General features: G+C 58.5%; 1 protein-coding gene across 10 annotated transcripts in view; it reads right to left on the reverse strand.

The window, feature by feature from the left end:
- Positions 1-18,016, reverse strand: part of ARHGEF10L (Rho guanine nucleotide exchange factor 10 like) — a 157,103-nt gene that overhangs the window by 40,399 nt on the left and 98,688 nt on the right. For 9 of the 10 annotated variants that reach the window (XM_037045081.1, XM_037045075.1, XM_037045073.1 and 6 more), the window contains 7 exons: positions 15,618-15,763; positions 14,006-14,020; positions 13,594-13,775; positions 10,674-10,789; positions 9,999-10,126; positions 8,185-8,285; positions 1,364-1,485 (listed from right to left, as the gene is read on the reverse strand). In XM_037045081.1, the coding sequence (XP_036900976.1) occupies positions 1,364-1,485; positions 8,185-8,285; positions 9,999-10,126; positions 10,674-10,789; positions 13,594-13,775; positions 14,006-14,020; positions 15,618-15,763 (810 nt within the window). The remainder of the gene's footprint in view (positions 1-1,363; positions 1,486-8,184; positions 8,286-9,998; positions 10,127-10,673; positions 10,790-13,593; positions 13,776-14,005; positions 14,021-15,617; positions 15,764-18,016) is intronic. The other variant, XM_037045080.1, reaches the window with a different exon arrangement.

The raw sequence follows: 18,016 nt of genomic DNA on the forward strand, positions 1-18,016 counted from the left end.
TGGAGCCATCCTTGGCTTTTGGTTGCTCTGAGAACAAATCCAAACCTGGCCCAGCTCACTCACCCTCAGACCTCCCCGCCCAGCCTCTCCTGGCAACTGAGCCACAGCCCGCTGGCCGCCCAGACTGCACCCAGGGGCATTGGGGGTTACGGGCCTCGCTCTCTGTTGCTTTGTCTATTTGGAATATTCTTCCCCTGGGCCTCACGGGGTTGCATCGTTCGTGTCATTCAGGTCTCAGTTTAAATGCCACCTCCTCCAAGAGGCCCTCTCTGACCCCCTCTCTATGTTGGCCTCATTTCCGTATCTATTAGATCTGATCTATTTTCTTTACAACACACACGGCTCTCTTCTCTTTCCTGTCATTTGCCAGGGTCTTTCCTGTCTCTAGATTGAAGCTACATGAGGGTACGTGGCATGTTTGGGCACCACTGTATTCTCAGTGTCCAACACAGGGCCTGGCACACAGTGGGTGCTCAACAAACATTTGCAGGTGGACAGACAGACAGAATGGGTGATCTAATGAACAAACTGACATCTCAAGGACATGTTCTTTCAGCTACTAAGAGCCCCAACCTACAGCCCCATCAGTCTACCTCCTGGGGTTTATCTACCTGGGCCCAGGTGCCAAGCTTGTTCTCCCTTCCCCGGAGGTTAGAGGGCCTCAGCTCCCTGGGAGGACGAGAGGCGGCCACTGCTCCAGATAAAGGAATGAGGTCGGCCAGGACGCCAGGGACAGATGACCGGTGGCGGTTCAGACCACAGGTGTTGGAATCAGACAGAGCAAGGTTACCATTCCTGGGCCCATCCTGATTGGCCGTGTCATTTTCAGAAAGTCATGTCATCTTTCTGAGCCTTAGGTGGTCCTTACCTATGAAATGTCTAGAAACAACTATGTATAAGGTTCTCATAAATATTAAAACAAGGAAGGGATGGCAGAGCAACAGGGGAGCACAGGAGGTGCTTGACAACGGGAAGCGCGTGCCCCCCACGCCCCACCCACACCAAGGCCGGCTGCTGCCCGGCTCCACCCGGCAAAGGGTCCACCCCGCAAAGTGCTGCTCTGCTGCCCAGGCCTATTCCGGCCCATCTCCTGGGCTGGCGAAAAGCCATCAACAATGAGATCATCGCTATTTGTTAGCTCAAAATAATGGAATTTTCCACTCACTCGACCCAATGAGTGCCTCTACCCCCACGTTTTTGGTGAGAAAGCTGACTCCTAAGGCAATAAAAAGGCTCCACCAGCTCCCTCAGGAAGCAGCCGAGGAGCTGGATCTGCAGCCAGGGCCTCTCCCGCTGTGGGCACAGCCTGCAAATGCCGATTCTCCCAGGACGAGGCGAGCCCAGCAGCGCCTGCTCCACTCACCTGCAGGCTGAGGCCCCGGGAGGAGAAGGCGGGGGTGCAGCAGGCCAGGGTCGGGCACCAGAATGGGGCTTTACTCTTCTTGTCCTCGTCTGGACAGCGCCATCCCGGCTGGTTCTCCTCCCCTGCAGTGAAAGGAAAGAGCTGGGTGAGGCTGGTCAGAGTCAGCAGCCCGGAGGGCAGCGAGCAGCCTGGGGGGTGCCTGGCAGGCCCCAGGGACCCAGACTGCCCAGCAGCCAAGCCACACACCCCCGAGCCCTACTCCTGCCCATCTGAGACGGTGGTCATGGCCGTGCGTCCCCGGCAAGGAGCAAGGACACCATTGGTCTGGGCCCCAGCCTGACCGGCCTTTTGCTTAGCAACCTTGTGCAAATCACCCCAACTCCCTGAGCCTCAATTTCTTCACCTGTGAAATAGGGACAATAAAAATGCCTCCGTCCCCCAGTTGTTGGGAGCATCCAATGAAATAAGAGGTGGGAAGGGTGTCAAGGGGCGTTGAGAGGCTGAATTCACCCCAGGCCTGGCTGCCTTGCCCTGACCTTCTCAAGAGGGGAGAAGGTCATAAACCAGCCAGCATGTGACGATGCAAGTTCAGGCTGCCTTTCTGCCTGATGGTGACGGTGCTGGAGAAGGGGAAGGCTCTTTCTCCTGCCTCCTTTGCAGCTACCCTGAAACCCCCAGGTCCCCCTGTCCAGTTGGGTAGAGAAGCCCCCAGGGACCTGTCACCAGCACAGATGCCCAGGCTCGAGCCCAGCCAAGCCCTAGTCTCACACTCGGAGACCTCTGACCATCTGCTGAACCGCCTTCTCTGCAGCAGCTCCTCCACATGGCTCAGGGCTCCCTCATGGGCTCCCACCTCCAGGAAGTCCTCCCTGACCACCCTGGCTGAGCAGGGGGAGAGGCCTTGACCCTGTTTGGTTTCTCCCATAGCCCTCGCCACTATCTAAAATCATTGTGTCTGCTTTCTTGTCTACAACCCATCTCCACACGTCTCTAGAACATCAGTTCGAGGCAGAGGGATCTGGGGCATCTCATTCCCCACTGTCTCCCTAGCACCCACCACACTGCCTGCCTGGAGTCAGTGCTCGGCGAGCGTGGGTTAAAAGAATGAATGAAAGGAGCGGGCGAGCAGACCGCTATCTCTTCCAAAGAGTTTTCCCCACTAAGGAGCCTGTCCCGACGCTCCACACGACGACCGCCTTCCCGGGAGCCGGACGGCAGTGGCGAGGTGCTGCTAAAGCGCACCTACTGTGTGTTCACATATCAGGCCCACACTGAATGCCACACGTGTCCCCTGGCTTCGTTTTCACAGTAACCGAGCACAGTCCGAAAATGATTTTCACATTATGAATGATGGGGCGGACGTCATTCTAGATGGCCAAGCCCGCCTGGGCACCAAGGTCTGTCTGAAACTCAAAGCCCAGGTTCTTTGTACTAAACCAGGCTGTCTCCCAGCCCCCAGCCCCTGGCCCCCAGCCCGCTACTGACGGCCATGGCCATGACTGACCCCGGACGCGGTGACGCTGGACAACGCAAGCAGGGAAACGCCAGAGACACTGGGACCCCTCAAGCAGGGGCAGCTGCTTAACGTCTAGTGCGAGTTGCACACAACAACCACGTGTGTGACTCACAGCACAGCGCCCACCGCCAGCAGTTCCATGTCTCGTGCTCAAACCTGGCCAGCAGGGTGGATGTTCCGCTCGTGGTTCTTACCAGAAAACACAGCAGGCAGGCAGGCAGGAGGGCCTCTGTGGAGGGGAGGGGCATGTTACGGCCTGGACTGTGGTGACGGGTTCACACGGACCTCCACACTCACGGAGCTGTACCCGTTCAACATGCAAGCTTCGGTATGCCCATCACACCTCAATAAGCTGGGTTTTTGAAAAACGCCGTTGCTACCCGAGAAGGGTGGCACCTGAGTGTCGGTCGCAGCGAGAGGCGCCAGAATGACGCAGCAGGCTTGGATGCTCTGCGAGACGTTAAAGACCTTGACAAAGGTCGGCCATGACCACTTGGGCAACCCGCGTGCGTCAGCAGAGGCTCCAGCGCCTGGTGCGCCCACTCCCGCCGGCAGTGGAGGCCCTGGGCGGCGAGCTCACTCCCTAAACGGACCCTCTGCCCCACTGGGCCCTGCAGACAAAGTCGCGTCAAACCTGGTGCCTTCCACGGAGGAGAGGCCACCAGGGCAAGGACAAGGACAACTACAGCCCAGGACGGCATCGCCACACATTCCGCACTCCGCAGCTCACAAAGCCACCCCACGTGCTGTCTCCTTTCATCCTCGTGGCCGCCAGGGTTCGCTGTCTCCACCCCATCAACAGAGGCCAAACAGAGCAAACAGAGGCCGTGGGAAGCCAAGGCAGGGTGCAGGGGACACGGAACTGAGCCACGGGAGCACCTCGCACAGCGCGCGCCTCACAGTGATCGCAGAGACGGCCCACCGCCTGTGGGCAGCACCCGCCTCCTCTGCAGGAGGGCAAGATTTGAGTGTGTCCCTGCTCTCAAGGAGCTTACAGTCACACAGCCTCTCACCTCTACCAGGCGGGGGCCCCGCAGAGCACCGGGACCCCACCCATTGCCAGGCGGCTTCCCGGAGCTCCGTCAGTGAACACAAATTCCCCGTCACCACGTCACGTGCTGAGCTCCACTTCCCCCTCCCCCTCAGCCCGTCGAGTCCTGGCAATTTATTAGTATATATTTCTGTAACGATCTGACCTTCTCCTTCCAGATGGTGCCTTCCCTGCCTGCGCCTGGGAACGTTAAAAGAAAATGGAGTTGGGGCCGCCCATCTGCCACTGCCATTGTCTCCGTCACAAAACCAGAGTGGCTGGGACCAAATTAGAAGGCTGTTGTTGCTGAAAACTGAGGGCCCACTTGGGATAAGTGACATTAAGGACTGGCACCGACGGCAAAGCTGTGATTTCCAAATGACGTTAAGTGGGGGCTTATTTAGCACCCGGCTCAGCAGCGCCCACTGAACACAGGGTGCCTGTCTGTGGGGCAGCAAGGGCAGCTCAGGGCTGGGGACCCCATCCCCTTCTGCTTCCCAACCTCTGAGCCCTGAGAATAGCCCTGCAGGCTGTGGGAAGCTGGCCTTGACCCAGGGGCCGTGGAAGATCCCAGCTCAGCCCCCAGCTCAGTGTGGCACCGAGCTGGGCACTTCACCCCTCTGAGACTGCTGCCTCATCTGGAAAATGAGGGCACAATTCCAACCACTTGGAGCTGTTGTGAGCACAGGAAAGAACAGATAGAGCACCTGGCCTACCCTGGGCACCCGAGAAAAGTACCCACTATGACCATGGTCCTGAAGGGTAAGAGCCCTGCCCACTCCTACCCAGGAGTATTAGGCGATGCCCACGGGGCTGCCTCACCAGCACTGCTGTCCTGCCTTGCTTCTCCAGCCCCGAGTGGCCTCTCATGTGCCTCCTGCATTCCGCCTCACCTCCGTGCCTTCTGTCACTCTGCCCCATGGACAGCCCACTGTCCTTCTCTGCCTCCCCTCCCCCCATCCCGGCACAGACATCAGGGCTGGCAGGGCCTCGGCACAGTCTTCCCCAAAACCCACCCCTGCAGGCTGACACTGGAGGCCAGGAAGTAGCCCTGGTCAGCCAGCAGGGGTAAAACCCAAGTGTTGCCCCAAGGCCCCCTCGGCTCCCACCCAGAGGGTAGACCCACTGCTTCCAGCCGAGGGCTTGGCCAGGTCCCAAGCTCAGGGTGGTTGAAGGTCAGAGAACACGAGGGGGAAAGTGCATGCCTGGGCCGGGCTCAGACCTCCGTAACTGGACCACAGCCAGGAGGAGCAATGGCATCGCTGCAAGGGCTGGAGGCTGGAAAAGCAACCAAGTCAGAGGCAGCGAGAAAGGGACCCCAGGCTGCACTTGTGAGAACACGCCCCTGGGGGGGTGGGATTGGCCCCCGCACAGCCTGCCCTGCCCAAGGTGTGGGGAACAGGCGGCCGTGGTGGGAGAGACGCCAGCAGCCCAGGGAGCACCTTCCACCGCAGTCCTTCTCTGGAGCCCATACAAATGGGAAGGTGATCGGCAGAGAGGTGGGAGGGTTTCCTGGCCCCGCTCTGCACTAAATCATGCGTGACCTTAGGCGGTGCAATGCAGACACTCCTGTGCTGGGAGCTCCTCCCACAGGCCAGCTGCTGGTCGTCCCAGACACCCCCAAAACACCGTCTCCACGCACGCTCACTGGAGAGCTGTGGTGGGGGCACTGGCATCATCCCCACAATCCGATGGCGAACCCCAGGCATCTAGAAGCTGCGTCATTTGCCCAGATCACAGAGCTGGTAAGGTAAGCAGCAGAGCGGGGAACTGAACCAAGGCAGACCAACTCCACGTGGTGCTAAGATCCCAAAACACAGCAAGGAACAGTCTCTGGGAAGCCTGCCTTCCCCAGAACCACACAGCATAGTGGTGGCCACAACCGGAGATAAACTGGGTCCCTGGACTTGCCAGGTCCCCTGTCCTTCCAAGGGGCAGAACCGACGCCCCCTCCCAAATCCCAGCCCTCTCCTTTCTCAGTCTCCAGTGGGTTATGATCAGCATTGCAGTCAGGGAGAGAGTAAGACATAGAAAAACAAATGAAAGGAATAATGTCCTTTGTGAGTAAATTTTTTAAATATATTCTAGCGGGCTCCTGTTATTTTCCCCTCCCCACCAGGCACTGAAGATAAAAAAAACAAACTGGCAAAATAGAAGGAACAAATTATTCATGCCCCAGGGGGACCCAGGCATTCAAATAAGATTTCAAATGACTGTCGTGCCATTAAAACTTTCTGCTGCAGAGAAAACTTTCTGCTGTGTAGACAGAGGGTGGCTGAGCTTTGCAGGCGGCCGAGAACTCAGATGCTCACATCAGTCATCACCTCTCCCTCCAACACCAGGCTCCACTCAGCAAAGCACCTGGGGTTCCAGGGCTTAAGCATCTTCTCAAGATGTGACTGCTGCCCAAGACGCGACCGCTGCCCAGGCGGGAGGGGAGCGTGGGGCCTGCGGCCTGGCAGGCAGGGAGCTGACCTAGCCTTTCCTCGGGCTAGAATTCCCAGAGTCCTCTGCCAGGGCAGGTAACAGCCTCTGCTTCAAATCCTTCCTCCACCCTCCTGGTCACCACGAAACATCCAACGGAGGCCTGGCAACATCGGCACCAGATCCAAGAAGGGACTGGATGAGCAAAAGCCTCAGATCCTGGCTCCTCTGAAGACACAGCCTCCTCCCTGTTCCCCCACCCCAACCCCCACATGCCCTCTGTGCACAGCACCAGAATGATTCACTCAAACAGAAGCCAGGCCACACCGCTGTCCAGCTCTCAGTGCTGCAACGAACAGCTCCCGTCACACCCCAGGTGAGCTCTATACACACTGCCCTGGCTTTCTGGAAAACCTGCCCCCCGCCTCCACCTGCCCAGGTCACCGGCTCTGGCCACCTCAGGACCTTTGCACTTGCTGTTTTCAAGCCTGGGTCATTTTTCCCAAAATTGTGCACGGCTTCAGATATCACTGCCTCAGATGCCCTCCGTGACAGCAAGCCCGTTCCCCAGGCTTGGTGCCAGTCACATCACTCAGCACCGTACCCCTGGCAGCGCACCCCTCCCTGCGGGTTTGCTCCTCACGTAAAGCCTGCCTGCCCCCCACTAAGTTGTGCGTTCCGCGAGACCAGGGACCTTTCTGCATTCGCCACTGCCCCTTTCCCATAGCTGGAAATTACTGGAGAGACTCAATACACAGTTTCTTAATTGACGAAAGCCATTGACGAAGGTCCTGACTTCTTTCCAGAAATGTCTCAGAACCTGTTGGAAATACACACTTATCTATAAACAGATCACAATGGAAGCAAGAACGAAAAAGAAATCGCCGCCATTGTCTGGACTCCGCAAATGAGAATTCCAGCACCTCACAGGGAGTAATAGCTCTGATCAGCAAGGACCCGGGCCTTCCGTCAATTCACAAAAAGCACAAATAAATTATAACTTAGTGAATGTGGTTTGACCAACAGACACTCGCCAACCCGAGGAAGCAGAACGGACGGGGATTGGGAGTGGGCCACACACAGAGAGCAACTGCCCAGCATCCACCCCTGCCTGCTGTGTGACCTCAGGCGAGTCACCGCGCCTCTCGGTGTCTCCGGACCCTCAACTGTAAAAAGGGACTCACGACAGCCCTACCTCGGAGGGTTACTGTGAATGGGAGACAGAGAAAGTGTGTAAAGTGCTTAGAAAAACGCATGTACATGGAAACGCTCTGTGAATACAGATTCCCATCATTACCTCTATTTTACTAGGAGGTGCCTGGGGGGGAAAAAAACCCTAAAGAGATCCTTGGTTGAAAATAAGATTCAATGCTCTAACCAGCATTGTTTTTTGGTAGCAGCTTTGCTGAGCTGTAATTCAACTACCACAGAAGCCACCTTTTTAAAGTGACACTTCACCGGTTTCTGGTGTGGTAAGAATTGGGCAGCCATCATCCCAAAATTCAGAGCCTTTTTATCCCTCCCACAAAAAAAAAAACACCCTCAGCAGTCTCTCTCCACTTCCCCATCCCCCCAGGTCCCTGGCAACCACTGATGTGCCTCGTGTCAACTCCCACTGTTTGACAGACGGGGAGGCTGAGGCTTGGAGAGGGAAAGCAACCTGTCCAAGGTCACTAGCAGGGTCTCAGGACTCAGGACCCTTGCTCCAGCTGCTTCTCCACCACCTCCCCCCAACTCAGGAGCCTCCTCCCCCACGAGCCTGGATGACCCCCACACATACCCAGACACACACCCCTCAACTCCCCTCCTCCGAGCTGCCGCCTGAAGTGCTCTCTTTGGGGCTTTACTCACGGAGTCCAATCTTGGCCAAGTGCAACCTGTTGACCCAGGAGATCTTGCTCAGGGGGTTGGGGGTAATGAAGACCACCATGAAGCTGATGGGGCGGCCGGACCTTCGGTGAGAAAGAGTGTGAGTGCTCGGAACAAGGGTCTGGCTCCCCCGCACAAGCACCCAGCTCTTCCCTCACCCCACGGGCCCCGGAGAAGGAGTGAGGTCTGCACAGAGCATCGGGGGTGGCCAGAGAGGCCCAGGGCCTGCCCAGCAAAGCCTCAGGCCCCTGGGGGAGGAGCCCCTCCACCCACCACGGCCGCAGAAGGAAGGCACCCCCCAGAGTGGCCAGGCCACACTCCAACCCAGCCCCAGGTGCCTCGGCCTGGGTGCCCAGCAAAGCCAGAGGTGTCTGGCCTTCTGTGGGCTGTGACTCGAGAGGCTCTGACAAGGCTCCACGTGGCCAGATTCCACGGGTCTTGTCAGACACCTGTGTGTGTCTGACCGGGAGCCTCTGCAAAAGAGGAACGAGTCTCCCTCGGGCCTGTGTCCAGCACCTGGCATTGTGCACAGGCTTTGGGCAGCCAGAAGTCACTGCTGTCCCTACACTGCCCTCTCACCTTGGAGTATCAGGAGCCCCTCAGTGTTCTGTGGGGCCTACTCCCCACCATGGCCATCCCAGCCCCACCTAGAGGGTTAAAACCTGGCCTCCAAGCCCCTCACTGCACCATCCTGAGCTTCATAGTCAGACCCCTTGGAACCCAGCTCTGCCTCTCACTGTGTGGCCTTGGACCTGGCATGTAACTCTCTGAGCCTCACCTTCCTCATCTGTAAAACGGGGCAATGACACCCGCCTCACCGAGGGTCCCCAGAAGGAAGGACAGATACCTTCCCCCATCTCTGCCAGCCTGTCATCAATTCCACAAACAGCAGCTGAGGGTCTACGGGCCACAAGCTGTTGTGGGGGCACTAGGGAACGGGTTAGAGAACGGGGTGGCGCTGGGGGAGGCAGGAGGGCCCGTGGAGGAGACCCAGGGCCTGGTCCCAGGGGACAGCACCGTCCGATGTAAGTGCAAAGGACACAGCACAAATGGAACCGGCCAACAGCAGTGTCTCAGTGCCCTAGCAGGGGGTGGGCTTGCCCCGGGCAGGAAAGGGGGCTCCTTTATCCATTCACTCACTCACTCATTCATTTACTCACTCACTCGTTCACTCCCTCATTAGTTCACTCACTCATTCGCTCACTCATTCACTCACTCATTCACTCACTCACTCATTCACTCACTCACTCATTCATTCACTCATTCACTCACTCATTTACTCATTCACTCATTCACTCCCTCACTCATTCACTCACTCATTCGCTCACTTATTCACTCACTCATTTATTCACTCGCTCATTCACTCACTCATTTACTCATTCACTCGTTCACTCCCTCATTAGTTCACTCACTCATTCGCTCACTCATTCACTCACTCATTTACTCACTCATTCACTCACTCGCTCATTCACTCACTCATTTACTCATTCACTCACTCATTCACTCCCTCATTAGTTCATTCACTCATTCACTCAGTCACTCACTCATTTACCCACTCACTCATTCACTCCCTCATTAGTTCACTCACTCATTCACTCACTCATTCACTCCCTCATTCGTTCACTCACTCATTCATTCACTCACTCAACTGCAAGCACCTGCCCTGTGCCCCACGCTGTGCGGGGTGCAGCCCGCAGTGGGCACACACCCACTCCCATCACAGTGACACTAAGAGGGCAGCTCCGAGAGCTCCCTCCGAGCACCCCCACTTCACCGCAGGCCCCTCCGCCTCTCACTTGTCGGGCTTCCCGGGAAGCAGGAGCCTGAGGCGGCACTTGTTGGCTGAGTGGATCTCCTCCTCCTTCACCCGCATCAGCCTCTGCAGGGCCAGGCACCAGTCTTGAGCCACGGTCATGTTCAGGTTCTAGGGTTAAGAAGGCCAATGAAGTCACCACGCAGACCACTAGCTCCCCCAAAGCCACCCCAGATCCTACGGCAGTCAGGGTGCCCTAGGGAGAGCAACTGGGGAGAAGTCACGGCCAGGAAGCTCACTCAGTCACAGCAGGGGCCAACTCCCCTGAGCTCTGGGCTGCAGTGGGCTGCCCTTGGTTCAGACCCCACTCGGCAGCCCTGCTTTGAGAGGGATACCCACCCTAGCCAGCTTCCTCTGCAGCCTGAGGCAAAGCCAGGAAGGGGCTGTAAGACTAACTGTGCAAAAAGCAACAACAAAAATGCCCGGCAGCCGCGCGCCCCCTCAACCAGAACCAGAGCTTCAGCCTGAACCAGGGGCCACACCCCAGACTTCTAGGCAGCGACAGGGGGTGTAACCGCTCCTGCTGCTTGTGAAAACGCAGAGCCAAGGCCACACCAGGGGGCAGGCCAGGAGAATAGCCCTCTGCTCTGCCTGCTGAGTCTGGGCGCTGCCCACAGGGAGGGGCCCGGAGCCCCCACAGCAGGCCAGCGCCGTGTACCTGGTAGGTGCCGTGCAGTGTGCTGATGAGGAGGGTGATCTGCTCCACCACGGCCAGGTCCTTCTGCAGGTCCTGCAGCTCCTGGAAGAGTCGCGGGGGACCGAAGTACACCCTATCTGAGCAGAGGGAGACCCAGTCAGCCTCAGGCGTGGGAAGACGCTAATGAGACCCCGAGCACCACTCCCTACCAGACAGGAGAGCTGTCACCCTGGGGATGTGGCACCAGAGACACAGGAGGAAACATGACCAGGCTCATGTCTACTGGGGGACACAGATCCAATCACAGGTAAAGCCTAGCACCTGCAACTCAGGACACACTCAGTCTGTACAAAGGGCCACAGGAGACTGGAAGACTGAGAACCTACTGTGCCTAAAAGACACGGGAGCCTTCACGGAGACAGGAGAGCGGTGGGCAGCACCGAGGAGTAGAACAGCATGTGCAAAGGCACTGTGGCTTGAGGAAGCCTGTGAATAGCAAGTCGTCCAAAAACATCCTGGACAGCTGTGAACAAGACAAGCGGGGTCCCCACTCCCACAGCACTTATGGCCTGGGAGAAGGGGGAGCAGTCACAGCAACCGCAAACGGTGGCAGGTAGTGAGGAGAACGGTATCAGAGCGACAGGACAGCAATGGGGGTAAGGAAGCCCAGATGTCTGCTGAGGACACGGATGGAGTGTCGGGGCCGTGGGAAGTGGGAAGCAAGAGGCAGGGCAGGGGGGCCGGCGGGCCTGGATGGGGAAGTCCTTGAGCACCACGCCCGGGGGTTCAGCCTGTCTTCTCTAGGTCACAGTTTCTCAAGCTGAGACCTTACGGAACCCCAGGGAGGGCAGTTATTTTGGGTTGTCACTGAGCTCATTAAAAAAAGCAGACACACAGCCTGAGTCACCTGGATAGAGTGACTTTAAAGCCACATTCCATGGCACAGAGTCAGGGCTTCCGTGGACTTCGGTCCTTCCGGAGCAAGGTGACTTGTTGGTCCCCAGTAAGGAGCAAGGAGCAGAGTGGACAGGGGAAGTGAGCGATGCTCGTGCCCAAAACAGGACAAGACCAGCTCTGCAGGGACCCCGACGCGGACGCTGGCGGGAAACACAGGCCACCACACGGCACCCTGGGCCATGGGTGCGGAGAACTCGGGAGAACCTGCCCCGTAGGAGGCCACTTCCACACTGTGAGCAGTTTGGTCCCAGCAAAACAACATCACCCATCACAAGAAACTAATGCTGTTCGTTTGAATTTTATTGTTTTGTAGCTTCGTTTTTATCCCATTTGTGATTTCTGTTTTGGTTTTATGGTTGTTCGAGGGGTATGAGCAGAAGGCGTCTATTATACCTAATCTTATATTTGCACACATTTGAATAAGAGTATAATAAAAAAAATCATTCACAGCCAACTGGAGTTCAACAAGAATTTCTATCTTCCCCCTTAAAGGGGGCCCTGAAATCACTCTCATCTCAGGAATGCGGCCACAGACAAACTACCGCTGAGGGAGGGTCCCCGAGGGAAGGTCCCAGAGCGAGGGCAGAGTGCAGGGTGGAGTGGAGAAGAGCCTGGGCGGGAGGTGGAGCCAAGGCCCTCCCCAGGGAGGCTTCTGGGGACAGGCAGCCCTCGCTGCCTCACAGACCTGGGGAAAAGACAGACGTGGACACAGCTGTCGGCCCAGCCCCCCAAGGGCAAGGGTGATGCAATCACCCTCGATTTCCAGAATTGCCAACAGCCCCATGAGGCAATTTCCAGGGTCATGTGACAGACAGAGCCCCGCCCAAGTCAGGACGAGACCGAGCCGGACAGTGGGGATAGGAAGTGGAGCCAAGCACCTCCCGGCCAAGCACTCCTCTCTGCTGGCCATAGGCTTCAGTGCCCTTCATTCATTCAACAAACATTGTTCACCCTGCCTCAGGTAGGGCTACAGTCACCCAAGGGGCCAAACATGGCCTTGAGAGCACTGGTAGGGGTGGGGAGGGAGGCAGGACCTGGTCCAGTCCGAAGGAATTAGAAAAGGCTTCCAGGGGAAGGGCCCCCTGAGCTAGAATGAGCAAGGGCACGGGACCAAAACAACGCTGCCAGAGCCTGCCCTGGGAAAGGACGGAGGCAGGAGAAGGCCCTGGAGCAGGAGGGGACTCCGTGACCCAGGAACCACGAGGCCATCGTGGCCATGCCCAGGGATAAAAGGGGCGGTGGAGTGGGCCGAGGAAGGGCAGTGGGCACCTCCTGGAGGGGCCCACGGCCCGAGTTAGAACCGGGAACCGGGAACTCATCCTGAGACCCAGGAAAGCCACAGGGACACACACACAGACCCGACAGGCACGGGACGGACAGGAAAGAGACAAAGGTAGAGGGCAGGACAGCAGCCAGACTGCTGACCCCACTCGTCTCAGCCATCGTGCAGGTGGAGAGACATGCACAACAAAGACAGAGGCCACCGAGTGTCACGCCCAAGGTGTCATTCTCCTCATGTCCCAAAGAGTCTGAGGCGATGGCCAGGACAGGGGAAGGAAGAGCCAGGCAGGGCCGGGCAGCCCTGAGCCTGGTCCCTGAGGATGTGAGGGGTGGGGTGAGTGTCACAGGGACCCTCACTGTCCAGAGGGACAAACTGCAGCAGAGAGAGGAGGCAATACCTGCACACGTCACTCAGGGAGGCAGGCAATGGCCAGGCAGGGACTGGAGATCACACTTTCTGGCCCCAAGGTCATGGCCTATGGCCTGTGCGTGCACAAGTGGGGGCACAAGGGCACATGGGGGTGGGGTGGGTCGGCCACGTGATGGCAGGAAGTGCCTGCGCACCATGGGTGTGTTCGGGGGCAGCATGGAGCTGACAACCAGCGAGAGCCTCTGGACCAAGCCGCCCACTGGCCTGGGGGCCCCAGACGGGGCACTCGAGCCTGGGCAGATGCTCCCCGGGCAGCAGCCCGCAGGTACTCACTCTGGGCCTGGCCCGAGGCAGAGGCCTTCCTGGCCCCGGCGTGCTGGATGAGCACATTGTCCTTGTCGTAGGAGCCGCCCTCCTGCCCTGCCTCCACCACCTGCACCTGGGGCAGCGCCGTGTTCCACTTCACCACGTACTTGGGCCCCAGGGGCACCAGGCTGCTGATCTCCAGCTGGCCCCTGCGGGGACAAAGAGAGCGGCAAGGCCTGTGAGCTGGCAGTACCCGCCCCGGGGGCCAGCCCAGAGCGCACGTCCCAGCACACCAGCTCAGCCAGGCACCTCACAGCCCAAGCATGGCCGCTCAGGCCAAAGCCAAGCCAGGTGGGATAGGGAGCTGTCGGTGAGGCAGAAGCACCAGGCACCCAGGGCCCAGCCCCAGCCCCAGAATCACGTGCCCCCCAGCCCCTACCTGTGGTTGGCAGGCCTGAGGAAAAAGACAAGAAGGAGGGAAAGGCCGTCACTGTTACTGAGTCACTTCTACGGGGGATGAGACTGCTGGGGGCTGGCCACTGGGAGGGGTCAGGGGTGGGCGGAAGGGACCCCACTGAGCACCTTCTTCCTGGGCTGGGCACGGGCTTTCTGTCACCTGTCCCCACAACAGCTCTGCTAGGGAGCTTGTGCCTTGTGTTATTCTGGATGACGACACTGCTGCTCAGATAGGTCACACGACTCACCCCCAGCCACCCAAACAGACCCCCGAAGTGGGCCAGCAGCATCCATGTCATGCTGGGCAGCCAGAGAGGGCGTGGCTCACATGTGGTACCTAGGACACCCATGGGACCTAAAAACCACAGTGCGTCAGGGCGGGAGGGAGGGCGTGATCTGGGGCGGAGGCTGCCCTGCTGAAGCCCCCAGCAGGGCTGGGCCTCGTCCGGACCCTGGCACAGAGTAAGGGCCCAATGACTGTCTGACGGACTAACAGTGTCCAAGTTCCCAAACAGCCCCGCTCACTGCTCCTCTCCCAGGGCCCGGGACCCGCCACTGCTGATGACCCTCAGCTCTGCACCGAGCCACGGTCCTGGCAGCGGGCAGGAACGCACTGCCCACTCCGGGGGTGGAGCCCACACCAGGCTCGAGGGTGCCCTGACCCCACACGTGTTCTAGGCTGGGGTAGGAGTCAGGCTGGGATGGACGCTCAGCCACAGGTGACTGCTTTGCCTCTCAGATCTGGGTCACGGTGGCCATACTGCTGTTTTGTTGGGTTTTTAAAAGTGCTGTTAGAGACCAAGGCTGTGGTCTCCCTGCACAGGTGGGCAAAAGCCCAGCTGGGAAGGGCCCACGGCCAAGCAAGGGATGTGGGCGAGTGTACCGGCCAGTGGGGACGGTGAATAACAGCACAGCACAAGCCCCATTAGAGGGGACACGTGACCCAGCTCCAGGCCTCCACCGCCCTGGGCCATGTGGGCGATGAACAGGGGCTCTTCACATTTTCAAGAAAAGTCAGTGTCTCTATCTTTGTGTGAACTCTCTGCGTGGGTCGGACGGAGGATTCCTGGAGGCCTAATGCAGCTCTGGTCTACAGAATTACCTCCACCCCATCCGGGGCACCCACTCTTTCGGGCATAGCCTGGCAGCCCAGCTCTGGGCATTCCTACGACCCCGTGGCTCAGAATCAGACGCTCTGGGCTATGGGGAGAGAGGCACGGAGCCCTGCTGGGAAACGTGGAGACACAGCCTGAGGGAAGCTATGTGAACCAAAGCAGCTGCGATTCAGGTGGGACACAAGGTACAACCTCTTGCATCTCAAAGCAGTCACAACCCAGGAGACTCCAGAGTCCCCAGACAGACCGCTCTGCACAGCGGACAGCTGTTTGCCCAGAGCTGGCGGTGGCCACCAGGGACCTCTCCAGGTGCTTCCTAGCTCTGGGGACTTGGAACAGAGCAGGCCAAGAGGGACGGGAGAGGAAGATGGTACATCACAGAGAGTTCATTGAGACCCTGGCCCAGAGAGGCCAGGCAAGGGACTGGGGACAGGACAGAAATGGGTTCCCGAGGAGGGGTGACAGCCCAGGCCCACTCACTTGAAGTTGATGTTGGCACAGACCAGCATGTCATTGAGCAAGAAGACCCTGCGCTCCTTGGACTTGATCAGCTGCCCACGGTCGCCGTAGACGGTCTCTGTCAGCGTCTCACAGAGCAGCAGCTGCCTCTGGCCCGAGGTCAACAGCTGGGGGAGGGGGACAGAGCAAGGTCAATACCAACAAGCCCACGGACTCTCACCCAGACATCCATGTGCCAAAGTCCCAGAATTTTCCAGCTACAGGGAGACTGAGGCTGGCAGAGGCAGAATAAGGCAAGGCCACGCCCTCCACCTCCAGGTAGACGGGAGGCACTAGGAGGGCCACGCACATGCTGGGTTCCTGGACCACCCACCCACCCTGCCCAGCAGCCAGCACCCTATCCTCAGGTGAGCCGGCCACTGGCAGCCCGTCGCTACGGCAATCCTGCATGACAACCAATACCAGGGAACAGGCTCCCAAGTCACAGAGGTGCTCCCACCCTGGCTCCCCGAGCACCGGCTGTGACACCGTCTAGCAGGTCTCCACACTTCACCAGACAAGTGAGGCAACAACTTCCACAGCTCAGGTCACCGGGCTAATCAAGGCAGAGCAGACCTGGCCTTATAACTCAACCCGTCCAGGGCGGGTGAGACACGGCCCTCGGTCAAAAGTTATTACAGATTTCAAGACGGCGACGGCAGAGCTTCAAACCCAGTGTGGGCCCTTCTGAACTCAGACCCTGTGTGACAGCACAGCCCAGGAGCTGACCCAGCACGTGGCACACAGGGGCCACTGCGCAGACTGCAGCAGCCTCCAATGCCACTGCCCGCGACTGAGCTCACCGTGAGGAAGTGTGGCCTCATGCCAGCCAACGCCTGGCCTCAAAGGCGGACCTGTCCTTGCGCCCTGACCTGCCGAACTGCCTCGGCCAGTCTCACCCCTTGGAAGGGCTCCCGATGGGGTTGGGCAGACCTGCTGGTCAATGGGGCCACCCTCTGAGGTAGCCAAGGCCCTCCAAGCCTCAGGCAACTCTGCAGGCCCCTCTGGGAAAATATCTTTTTACCAGCAGGAGTGTAAGGCAGTGGGGGTGGGGGCATGGCTGTCAGCAAAATTCATTCCCAAAACCTGTCACTTTGAGGACCAGCATCATCCTCCCCTTCCTCTCTTACCACCCCCCTAGGGTAAAGGCAACGCCCCCCCAGAGCCTCTCCTGGAAAGAACGCCGTGCCAGCCTCTAAAGACCCATGTGTCTCAACCACACAGAAGTCCAAGCGGCACAAATCCCCACAGTGGGCCAGGCACCGTGCTCAGCACCTAATATTCCCCTCGTCATCTCACTGACTCAGCAGTCCCAGGGCCACCCGGTCCCCAGAGGAGGAAACTGAGATTCCAGAGGTGAAGCGACTCGTTGAGACCCAGCTTGGACGAGGCCAGGCCACATGTGCTGTCCCCCCAGCTCCTGTCTGGGCCACAGGAGTCTGGGGAGGGCCCCACTGCTCCTAATACAGAAAGACTCGGGGTTCCCCGGGCTCCCCCCACTAGCACCAAGCTGCTCCATCCCACTACTGCTGCCAACGAGCTAACCACCTGCTCACGAACACACACTGGGACTCAGAAGACCGGGTCCCGTGGTGGAAGGCTGCCAAGTGTGCCGTGACCCAAAACTCGGGGGAGGAAAGTCCCTGGGCTTCTGGAAACCATCTCCCTGCTCCTTCGGCAGATTTTAAAAAAGAAGAAAAAAACTCAGATATTGCACAAATATCCCCCGGGAGGGTCCTGAGCAGGCACATTTTGAAAGAGCCACAAGGTTCCTCTTGGGGTGCGCCCAGTTTCACTTCCACTGTCCTCTGGGTGGGGGACAACAGGAGGACGATCACTGGCCTGGTCTCGGAGCTGGCTGAAGCTGCCCGAGGGGCCCTGGCAGGGGGAAGGCCCATTGGCGGCCACCACCCACTCCTCACCACATCCACACACAGGAACACGCCCCCTGCTGGACAGGTGGAGAAACAGGCTCAGCCTTCAGTTCTCTTCCCTGGTCCCCATGGGGGACAGATGGCTCTTCCCAGAGCAAGTGCTCTCTGTGGAAAGGGCCTTCCTTCTCCCGATCCCCTCTTCCCACTGTGGCCACACAAGTGTGTGAGCGGAGGCAGGAGAAAGGCTCCTGGTTACAGAAAAGGAGCTAAACGAGAGGACAGAAGAAGACACTCCCAAGTGCAAAGACCATTAAATGCCCACACAGGTGGCCATGGCCAAGCTAAAGTCTTTTTCTTGAGAGATGTTTCAAAATAGAAGTCCTAAGTGTTACTAGCTGAGGGTATTCTGCCTGGAGGCAGGGAGGGGGCGAGGGATGACCCAAGCCTTCATGCCCACCTTGAGCAGTACTGGATTCAGCAATACTCCCAGGAGGAGGCTCTGTCTTC

Source organism: Sturnira hondurensis, unplaced genomic scaffold (genome assembly GCF_014824575.4).
Source record: "Sturnira hondurensis isolate 20B ecotype Veracruz unplaced genomic scaffold, ASM1482457v3 Scaffold0004257, whole genome shotgun sequence".
Classification (NCBI taxonomy): domain Eukaryota; kingdom Metazoa; phylum Chordata; class Mammalia; order Chiroptera; family Phyllostomidae; genus Sturnira; species Sturnira hondurensis.